A 12,050-nucleotide genomic window follows, 5' to 3' on the forward strand; every position below is an offset into this window, starting at 1 on the left:
TACGTAGTTCCTTTTAAATATCATCGCTTGCTCATCTCAATTTAATACTCAAGCCTTTATACTTTAATTTTCTTTATACTTTATTTTAAATATATTTCATGCTATGTCCTTGCATGCTATTATTGCTCGCCAACCTCTGAACCAAATTAAAAATATTGTAATTTTTTACACAAATTTTAACTAAAGCGTAAGCTATTCTGTATTTAAATGATATATTTCAATTTATTTAAACACTTTTTCTTATTAATTTCTTGTAAGTAAAAGGAATAACATTCTAAGAAATGAGAATTAAAAAAACCTTTCATATTTTCTCAATCCTCAAAAATAAAAAAATAAAGCATAACTATTTATTTTCCAAAGTGCGTTCGTCATTTTCAGAATTTGTAGATGATCCCTTTCTTAAAAAATGGCTTCTTGGAACACGATGATCGGAAAAGATGATCTACCCCCATTATTTTATCATCAGAACCTTTGTAGCAGTTGTTTTCTTCGAAGTAACAAATGTTCCAAACGGTTATTCTTTTGCTTTAACTTCTTAACTTTGAATTTAACAGGAAATTTCTCCTTATATATTATATTTTTATTTCTATGACTTTTTACCTTATTTTCACTGATACAAAATGGATTATACGATTATCACTTTCTGAGAGAAAGGCACTTATGTATGGCAATAATAATTCTTTTTCAGGAATTTTTCCGATTTGATTCTAAAGAATGGAGAAATAATTCTTATTTATTTCTTCGGATGTATTCAAACTTGTCTTTATAACGTCAATTTGAAATCGTTCCATTCAAATAAACTCCTCAAGAACTAATATAGTTCACATTTAGAAAGAAGATAGTAAAGTATCGCTTTTATAAATCTTTCAATGTTTTTTTTTCTTTTTTTTTTGAGAAACTAATTTTTTTGTTGAAATTATTGCTTATAAATATTTAAAAAAAATGTTTACACATAACCACCCTGATTGTTTAAATATATATTTTAATAATATTTATTTTTTTAGTCTTTATTAACATCGTTTTGAGCGGGATTCTAATGAATCAGATATGCTACTTTCAAAGTTTAAAATTCGTCATTCTATGTAATATCTAAACATTTTATGGAACGTCAAATCGGAAACGATTCTCTAATGAGCTTGCGCAGAACCTATGTACGTAAACATGCAGGGTGCTGTATGCAAGTGCAATATAATAAATGAACACTTAATGTTGAACGATTCGTCATTGATCACGTATTTTAGCTACCACATTAGTTAAATCTAGATAAAAACCGTCTTATTACTTTTAATTATATTTAATTTAAAAATATCCTTGAATTAAAATATTTTTTAGCGCATGCATGTGCTTTTATTTATTTATTTTTAACAGTTGATAGTACAAAAGTTAATACTGTGAAGTTAGGTAGTTGAAATCATGTAGCTTGTTTCATGTAGCTTGGATCTATTACATACGAACTCCAACTTTTTAAACTCAAGCGTTCGTAAAGTTGCCAAAAAAGATGGAACTTTTGTCAAATCGATTTTTAATGATTTTGAGACCGCATTTGCCCTGATTGATCTTGAAATATCAAATTTTTATAACGTTATCGGTTTTTTTCTTAATATTAATTTGTGACACTTAGTGAGTAGATTTTTTTTACGATTTCTTTTTTAAAAGGTTTTCTAAAACTATATATTAACTGATATATTAAAGGCGGTGATTACACGACACTCATGATATTAGAAATTCTAACAAATAAAGTCCGCTGCTAGTAAATGTCATCTGACAGCCATCATACAATATTAACTATACATGAATGCGGTTTCATATATTTTTTATTGATATTTTTAAATAGAGTTTATCCTTGTAGAATGAAATTAAATACAAATGAATATGGTATATTTATTTTGTGATAAGAGATCGAATTAAAAAGAAAAGGAAAAAAAAAACATTTCTCAACATTTCAACTGATTTTTACATATTAGAAATCTTCAGTAATTTTTATGACTTTCATTTTAAATGTATTAAAATGTTGAATTCAACATAATAAGGTAGTAGAACAAAATCGACTACCCTTTATACAAAAGCATTACCTAGAAGAAGAAAAAAAATTGAGTTAAACTTAAAACTAGCTTTTTCCTAAACATGACTTGAATATCAGCTAAATAAATGCCGCCATCAACTATTTAAATAAATTGCTATAAAATATTTAATTATTTATTGAATTTGTACAAAATTCTTTGAAAAAAAATAAAGTTTTCCTTGGACAGGATATTTAAATTGTATCGAGTATATTTGTATAAGGAACCGTGTTGTATCTTTGATCAAATCAAACAAACTTTAAATTTCAGAATTGGNGGTTTCATATATTTTTTATTGATATTTTTAAATAGAGTTTATCCTTGTAGAATGAAATTAAATACAAATGAATATGGTATATTTATTTTGTGATAAGAGATCGAATTAAAAAGAAAAGGAAAAAAAAAACATTTCTCAACATTTCAACTGATTTTTACATATTAGAAATCTTCAGTAATTTTTATGACTTTCATTTTAAATGTATTAAAATGTTGAATTCAACATAATAAGGTAGTAGAACAAAATCGACTACCCTTTATACAAAAGCATTACCTAGAAGAAGAAAAAAAATTGAGCTAAACATAAAACTAGCTTTTTCCTAAACATGAATTGGAATATCAGTTAAATAAATGCCGCCATCAACTATTTAAATAAATTACTATAAAATATTTAATTATTTATTGAATTTGTACAAAATTCTTTGAAAAAAAAAGTTTTCCTTGGACAGGATATTTAAATCGAGTATATTTGTATAAGGAAACGTGTTGTATCTTTGATCAAATCAAACAAACTTTAAATTTCAGAATTGTTAAACGTCGATACATGATTGTATTGAAATGAGGAACAAAAAATAGAATACTAAATTCAATACACAAATAATGCAGAAAATTTGTCCCCACAGTTCTTTTAACAAATTCTTTCTCGTAACAAAAAATAGATAAAATAAGATTTCAATCAAAAATAAATGTTAGCTAGAAAACTTTACACAATGCAATTATAATGCTCAGTGCGCAACGTAATGGAATGAACAACCTGAATAACTTTTGATCAAATGATCGGATTTTTACGTACCAGGAATCAATTTCAATGATTCCAGGGCCTTAATTGTTTCAGACGATATTTAATCTTAATAAGAAGATATTTCCCTCATTTGTGCAGACGATATTTTAAGTTACGAAATTAGACATGAAAACGTACTTTCTCTTAATACGACTATCTTTAACTTATTACTGCAAACGATATTTTAAGTTACGAAATCAGACATAAAAACGTACTTTTTCTAAGTAAGACGATTTTTGACTAATTAGTGCAGACGATATTTTAAATTACGAAATCAGACATGAAAACGTACTTTCTCTTAATAAACTTACATATTTTCATCGGATTCAGATTTTTGGCTCTCAAAATATAGGGGGTAGCCACTATCTGTAAAATATGGTCCCTATATTTAGGAAAAGAGAGCGGTCGAAAGTTTGGTTCAACACCCATTGCGAAAAAAGCTGAACTATATTTGAAGATTTGAATTATATTTCCCCCCCCCCCCCATTATTTGATGCTCAGGAATCTGAATCTTTGGAAAGAAAAAAAAAAGTATGCTTATTCAGAGAAAATGCGTTTTTGTGTCTGATTTTCATAATAGCGTTCACACATACTAAAGGTTTGGCCTTCAAAACATTAGGATTGAATCCTAGTGAGAGAAAATGCGATTATTAGATCAAAAGTTAATCAGGGTTGTTCATTTTGTATTTTGAGCAATGTATAACAATTTTGAGTCTGAAGTGTCAGTTATATGTACCAAGTAATGGTAAACTATGTGTAATTTTTGTAATCTATGGGTAACAATCATACAGAAGGGAATAATTATTAGTAAATTAGTGAGCCCGATAAATAATTGTAGAAAAAAATGGGTGTGGCATTTTAAAAGCTACGCATTTAAATGGCCTCGTATCTCCCCTTAATATTAACCCATAATATTCAAACTCGGTTTATATTCTCTTATCTCCTATAAGAATATTTAGTGTATGCCTTGTATTAAATCTGATTAAAAAAACTATTTTGTATAGCTTTTTATTTCAATGGCGGTACAAGGAAAGGTGGGAAATTGCTGATAATAGAAAAGTGGATATAATATAAAACAAATTGTCATAAATAGGTTTTTTTCATTCATATTCGGTACAAATATATTTCAAGATTAGATGCATACATACGAATTTTTTTTTTTTTTTTTGGTTGAAATATTATTTAATCTGCATGTGTCTCCTGGGCCAAATTCTGAAATTCACCGAAGCGATATCCGAAACTTAACATTGGCACAGATTTTTCTATCTACATCAAGATCATGACTAAATGTGTTTAGTTTCAACAAATGTCAAACATAAAATGGGGATCAGATTTAGGGCGTTGGACTCAAGTTCGTGAGAACGGGAATTCGAATACAACCGGTCGAAGAATCCCCGTCTATTAAATGGTGACTGATGCACGTTAAATCTGCCGGTGTCACTAAGTCCATAACAAATAAATACTTCTGGGGGTGGTGGGGCAGAGTTCCCTTGTCTCCTGGATTGGGTATACTCGAAATTCGGTTTTTTCGAAGGTCCCGTCGTAATATGAAATTATACTTTTTTTGTGAATAATATGCCAGTTTTATAACTGATGTGAGTTTGCAACTGTTACTCATGACTGTTAGATCTAATTTAACCTATCTAAAGCCAGCGCTGCCTACGCTTATTTTGAAAATGGCGCAAAACGTCAATATGGAGAAACGCTGCATTTTTGTGAAAATGAAAAGAGTTTGTGGTCTAAATTTTTTAATATTTAAAAGCTTACTTCAATACTGCGTTACTTGGGTTCATAAAAATGTACAAAAACTGAGAATACGTCAGTGATTTTGATAACTTTCATCTAGGTGGGAAAATGTCGCTGAATCGACTATTTTTCAAAAAAAAGTTTAATAACTTTTAAAATATTTTAGTTATTTCTAAAGCCCAGATAATTCTTCACTGCAAAATTATTTATATAGTTTAAAATCATCACATTGTTTCAAGTGTAAGGCACTTAAACTATGCGTTTATTTTTATTTTCCTTGGCGACAGGGCTTCGAAAAACTGCGTTAAGTGACCTCTGGCGAAGAGCGAGGGTACAGATTTTCCTATTATAAGAAAGGGTCAGTGCTTGGCCAGGTCTAATACCCCGGTACCAGTCGACGAGCTATGATATAATGATGCAAACTACTGCATCTTGGCTTCTTATAGCCGTTAATTGCCAAGAAAAGTTTTCATCGATAAGTTTATTTTAGAGCAACTGTTAATAAAGCCCATTTGTAATTTAAAGGAATAAAACTGATAATTTTTCTTTTCTTTTTAGTACTGATGATTATCAACGGTAGAGATGAGAATGAATATCGTTTAACCAGATTTCTTCTCTCCAATTACGACAAGAACGTCAGGCCTGCGAGGCATACTGATGAACCTGTGAACGTTACCTTTGGACTAGCACTAACCCAAATTATAGACGTCGTAAGTTATCATATTTCCTAAAGTTTTAAAAATTCTCACATCATATCTATGGATGGAAATAATATTTTAAACCGTAATATTTATATATTTTTTTTCATCGTCTTGTTTTGACTGAGCAAATATTTCACTAAAATAATTAAGCTTGTTATTAATCTTATTGATAACGTAAACTAATTATTTATTAAATTTAATTTTATAATTAATTGATGAATAATTGAACTAGCAGAATGAGTAATTAAACGTCAGAAAAATAAATGAGTGGTGAACGAAATATTATTAAAATATAAAATTATGTAATGATTTGGTGATTTACTAGACAAGCTCGCCAAGTTGACCGCCAATTTAGAATAATATGATAAAGCATCAATTTCTGAGCTTATTTGCATGCAATTTTCGACTAAAATTATCCCAAAACATCAAATTAAGATAGTTTAGATCCTTGCTCAAGAGCTTTTTAGAGGGACCAAAAGAAATCCCAGAAGAAATTTTAAAAATTGAGAGCACTTTAAAATTAATGTTTTTAAAAAAAATTTTCTATCCAAAAATTAGTTACTCTGCATTTATACCAATTTATAAAAGTAGTTAATATAGAAATCTATAAAAATAATAGAGTCCTTTTTATTGAGAAAAAAGACACTCTCACTTTGCTTGATATTACATAAAACCGTTTTAACACTTAGAAAACTGAGGTGATATTTTTCGTCAAAAATACAAACTGTCATTTTTAATTTTTAACAAATTAATGAATTTTTTGTTGTTTTTTGAAGCTTTTAAATTTTATGGTTTAACAAGCCTTGACTTCGTTAAAAATCATTATTGGACAAATTGTTTTTAAATCGTTTATCTTAAAATCAGAAAGAAAATTGTGTAATTTAAGTTGTAGAACCGTGTAATTTTTTTCTCTATTTTGAAACCGTGTTTTTATTATATGTTACTTTCGGCTGTCCTAAAAACATCAGTCTTAATTTCCCGAAACAGCTAGTAAATCCTCAGACTAAATCAAATACGCATATTTTTTCTTCTTTTTTTGTTGTTGATCCAAGAGAAAATTCTGAAATTTATTTCTCAAATAAAATCTGAATTAAAATAAACTCGAGGTATTTAAACTTTCCTCGTATTTTTTTCACAAAAAAAAAACTTCTAACAGTTATATGCTAAACAGTTATTTTCTGCAATTCAAATCACTTCATTAAATTTGAAATGTTTTTGTCTCAGTACCGGATTTAGTGGTAATAGAAAATTGATAGATCACCTCATTACAGTCTGAAATCATAAAAATATTGCACCTCACTTCTTCAAGCAACTACATAAAATATGAAAATTAAATAATTTTAAACAATATTTAATTTATTTGAATTTCATTGAGGTATAGTGAATTAGAATCGATACAAACACCTTCATGAAAATTTCTAATAGAAGCTTTCAGTAAATTAACAACATGGTTCGAGTGTATCTTATTAAAAAAAGAATTTAAAAAAAATGAAATGAAAAAAAAGTTTTGTTTTTTGAGGAGCAGAATAATTTTTGTGTTGCAAAATGTAAGATGAACTTAAAAAAATGGTCGGGAAATTATAGCTTAGATAAATAAAAGTATCAGCTCAAGGGCGCAGAAATAGAAAGTTCATAAGAATGCGCCCCTAGCGGCCAACGATGACTCTCTGGCCATAGGGTTATTATGCAATTCTCAATCCCTATTATGTCCCGTACTCTGAGTTTGTACCAATATTTATAAAACATTCTGCTTATTTAGACTTCATTATGATTCTATATTTAAATTAATATAAGCTAAAATTATTCTCATTTTAAGATCACTTAATGGATGGAATGAATTCTTTTCCATAAAAGTTTCAAAGAAAGTTCTATATTTGGAAATATGGCCACATTTAAAATTCATAACATGTGCTGCCTTTTGTTTTAATTACTTGTTCTCCGTCTCTCATTATCTGCTTAAATTTTGATCATTATAATTTCTTTTCTTTTATCTGCTGGAAGGATGAAAGAAATCAGATTTTAACTACCAACTGCTGGCTGAATCAGGTAATGAGATCTCTTCCTATTCTTCTCTCTATCACGCTATCTCTCTTGAAAGAAAGAAAGAAAATAAGATGAAGCAGGAGTGCTTATAATTTTTTAATGAAAAAGAATGAAAAATCACGTGACATTTAATGTGTTTAAAAGTCCTACAGGTTAATCGGCTTAAAATAATGTCCATTATCGTAGCTCTTTTGCTCAGGAAAATAAAGAAAGGCCACTTAAACTTGAGGAAAACTTTTAATTTTGAACTACATATATTATTTTGTTGAAAAAAATATTACCTAGCAAATTGTTTAAATATTTAAAAAAAAATATTTAAACTTTTCAAAAAAGTGCCATCTTGGCAAGATTTTGATACAAGATAAAAACTATTACAACTTTATTGTTTTCACCTTTTACATCTTTTTATTTAGTTACGAAATGCCGCAAAGTAACGCTTTCATACATAAAAAAACTGCAGTTTTTCTTCAAATTGATATTTTGCGCCTGTTTTTGTATCTTAAAAAGAAATTTAACCAGACAGTATCTATTATAAAGTTGCAACTGCTCTAAAACAGTTATAATATAAAATTATACAATTGGCGAAAAAGCGTTATTTCTTTGACGTCAAATCTTTCGAAGAACAAACATTAACCATTTTTATATTTATGGCGGAATAAATAACTAAATAATCATTAACTATTAAAATGTATAGTCAATTTAAAATACAATTTTAACATGTTTATTCTTATTAGTTAAAAGTTTGCATTCTACAAATGTATGTATTTATCCAGTATATTGAATGCAAGTAACAAGTTAATTCTTTATATATTGGGATATATTACCCTGATGAAACTTGGAGAAGTTCCTAGTAGATTATGCATTTAAATCTTTCTCTGTCCGAAACTTGTAGGAGGTTTTAAGGGTCTCCTTAGGTTTTGACCCCTTAGAGGGTCGTAATTTATTATTATTATTTCTTTTAAATAGCTTTATTAAAATCTAACGATACACTGCTAAGGAGAGTGAAGCATCAAAACCTGTTTGACTGCCTTGGGTGGCTTTGATGCATTTCTTATGATCGCCTTTAAAACTTGAAGTGTATTTCCTTGTTATTAAACAATCGGTCAGGCCGCACCCTGCACGCATCGATCACAGAGCTGACGTGCAATATCCTCAGTAGTTGACGGATCACGAGTTATGAGTCCCTTTGCCGTTTGGCTAACCATGTGAGGCTTTCGTGGATTTCCTTTACATGTAACGCAAATTCGGGCTAGTTTAATCAAAAAGACCTCTACGAAGGCAATTTTTTTTCAATAATTTATCCAGGAATTCTCTTATCTTCTATATTGGTTTTAAAGTTTCAAGGCTGCGAAGTTGAACATTAGTAGCCGTAAACCCAAAACATTGGGTCGGCTGTTCAACGACTGTTATAAAATATAATAAAATGATATTGGTTAGAATTAAGAGCACCCTATATAATTCAACAATACATCAAGTTATAAAATGTTCCTAAAAATTTCTCTTTTTTCCTTTTAGATCTGGATGGATTACGGACTTCTTTGGAATCATTCAGATTTCGGCGGAATAAAAGTTATTCGAATTCCAGCGGATAAAGTATGGCGACCAGACATAATTTTGTACAACAAGTAAGAATTTCATGAATAATCCCAAGAAACTGAAATGGAAAGATATACTTAATGATGTAAACTTCATTTGCTTCAAAAAAATGTAAAGTAGGGTTATAAAAGTCAACATGTTTCGAGCGCACAAAAATAGGCTCTCTTTTTAAAACTCGACAGAAGTGACTGGAAAAATAAAAGCAAAACAAACTAGAAAAACCACTATAGAACACACAAAAACGTGAAACAGAAAACAGCAAACAAATATAGGTGAAAAACAAAATTAAAAATACTGCATTGGCCGAAAAAGGCAAATCATTAAAAATGCATTTCCACCCCTGTCACATCAGCTTATCTTGATGTTCTGGAATCTTGTTTCATTCAAATGAATATCGCTTAGCTCTTCAGGTCCCCATAGCGGGTGAAAACGCAACCTGTCCTGACTTGTCTCCTGGCTATCGTGGTTTTCCAAATTTTGTTTTTCACATTTACTTTCAATTCTTCGTTGGCACCTCCTTACGTTTTCTGTTTCAAATAAATTTTACTTTTCTCATTCACGTCAGACGAGTCTTGAGAATGAGAACCAATATTTGAGAGCCTGAATCATGTCGATTTTTGCTGCCATGTCTCATATTTTTTGGCAAATGAAGTTTACATCATCAAGTAAGAACTGTTTTCATATACTAATGAATAGCTAATAAATTTTTATCTATATATTTATATAAGCGCACAGGGCATCGAAACATCCAAATCCATAGATGACAAAGAATTTATTTGAACTGGAGGACAAATATTGTGAAAATATACCGTTCCCCAATTATTCAGCAAATGTTTAACCCTTTCAATTTTGTGGTTGATATTGAATAATCTTTGATTTAAGAGAGCTCCAGTTAAAGAAATAGTATTAAGTTTCTGCCTTATTAAGAACGGGTAATAAGCTTGCTGTGGCAACTATATAAAGTTTTCTTACTCAGCCTATTCTGGTGTATACACTTTTCCAAGGTGGTTAGAGCATAGGCTAGCTCAGAGATGGGGAAACTACGGCCCGCGGGCCAACTGTGGCCCGCCGGAAGGTTTTATGACAGAATTTTAACTTGCCGATCCATGGCGAATATAAACAATATACATTATACGTCCATTTTCTTGTCTACTTTGTATAAAGCTATTTTTGTTCTTTCTTTTTTAACAAAGTAGACCTTTTTACTTTCTCTATTTTTGTTCGACAAGACATAAATTGATGGAAATAGTTGACACAGACAGCTTCAATTGGTAAAATGTTGAAAGCAGAAGTTCCTTATAGAATAGCCGTAGATTGGCTCCAACTAGTGTTTGTCTTTCTCGAGGAGCTGACATATGGAATCTAATATAGGTGAATTGTACTTCACAAGAGGCAGACTACACATTTTTAAGTTCCAACGAGCGAATTTTTCAACCGGGGCGAGTTCTAACATTACTTACTGCGTATGGAAAGATTGCACACATACAACGTCATTGTAAATAATGGTGAAATTATTAAATGTATAAAATGGCTACTATAATTGTTTGATTTATTTAATTCACTATTACTTAGTTCAAAATAAAANTTTAAGATCATCAACAATTTTTTTTTTTTTTTTACAAAGAAAAAAAAAATTTAAAATTAGTAACTTAAGACACTCTTTTTATTTCAAGCAAACTCTATCGTGCCGAATTAATTCTTTTAATCGATTTTTGGGACCGTCCTTCGTTTTACGCAGTAATTAGACACCTTATAGTTTACTTCAAATCAATTTATCATATTAATTATAATAACTCGCATAAATTAATGCTTACATAACCTTATTACTTCAATGTAATTTATCACATTTAAATGTTTTCTGTGAAGGAGAGTTTATGTTTGATAAACTGATGGAAAAATACATAAATTTAATAAATCATTAAGCAAATAAATAAAATAAATTGATTTTGCTCAGTTGATAAATTAGTTGAAAATATATGCAAATGAATTCTGTGTATCATATTTGTAACAGTTTCCTAGTTCCAATGTATTATTTAAAGTATCTTCCTATCATAAGAAATTTCGAAATAAGTACGCAAGTTTGCGGGAGATATCTGTCAGATATTTTCTGATTATGATTATGGCAAATTCAGGGCCGTGCACGTTAAATCTGTCGGGGTCACTAAGTTCATAACAAATAAATACTCCTGGGGGTGCTGGGGCAGAGTTCCCTTGTCTTTTGGATTGGGTAGACTCGAAATTCGGTTTTTCGAAGGCCCCGTCGTAATATGAAATTATACTTTTTTGCGAATAATATGCCACTTTTGAAATTGCTGTGAGTTTGCAACTGTTTACTCATGACTAGGTCTAATTTAACCTATCTAAACCCATCAGCGCTGCCTACGCTTATTTTGTAAATGGCGCAAAACGTCATAGGGAGAAATGCCACAGTTTTGTGAAAATGAAAAGAGTTTGTGGTCTAACTTTTTTAATATTTTAAAGCTTACTTCAATACTGCTTTACTTGGGCTCATAAAAATGTGCAAAAACTGAGAATGCGGCAGTGATTTTAATAATTTTCATTTAGGTGGAAAAATGTCACCGAATCAATGATTTAAAAAAAAAGTTTCATAACTTTTAAAATTTATAAGTTATTTGTCTATTCTAAAGCCCAGATAATTCTTCAAGGCAAGTTTAAATAGCTAGTTTAAAATCATCGCATTTGCTTCAAGTGTAAGACACTTAAACTATAGCTCTTTTATTTTCCTTGGCGACAGAGCGTCGAAAAACTGCTTTAAGTAACCGCAGGCGAAGTGCGAGATGGTGGTACAGATTTTCCTATTATAAGAAAGGGTCAAGGCTTGGCCTG

At 29.8% G+C, this 12,050-nt stretch overlaps 1 protein-coding gene across 1 annotated transcript in view; it reads left to right on the forward strand.

Annotated features, from left to right (window-relative positions):
• Positions 1–12,050, forward strand: part of LOC107436091 (neuronal acetylcholine receptor subunit alpha-10) — a 78,259-nt gene that overhangs the window by 50,714 nt on the left and 15,495 nt on the right. The window contains exons 3-5 of the mRNA XM_043039299.2: positions 5,422–5,573; positions 7,566–7,610; positions 9,123–9,232. Coding sequence (XP_042895233.1) covers positions 5,422–5,573; positions 7,566–7,610; positions 9,123–9,232 — 307 coding nt within the window. The remainder of the gene's footprint in view (positions 1–5,421; positions 5,574–7,565; positions 7,611–9,122; positions 9,233–12,050) is intronic.

The sequence above is a fragment of the Parasteatoda tepidariorum genome, chromosome 3, assembly GCF_043381705.1.
Source record: "Parasteatoda tepidariorum isolate YZ-2023 chromosome 3, CAS_Ptep_4.0, whole genome shotgun sequence".
Classification (NCBI taxonomy): domain Eukaryota; kingdom Metazoa; phylum Arthropoda; class Arachnida; order Araneae; family Theridiidae; genus Parasteatoda; species Parasteatoda tepidariorum.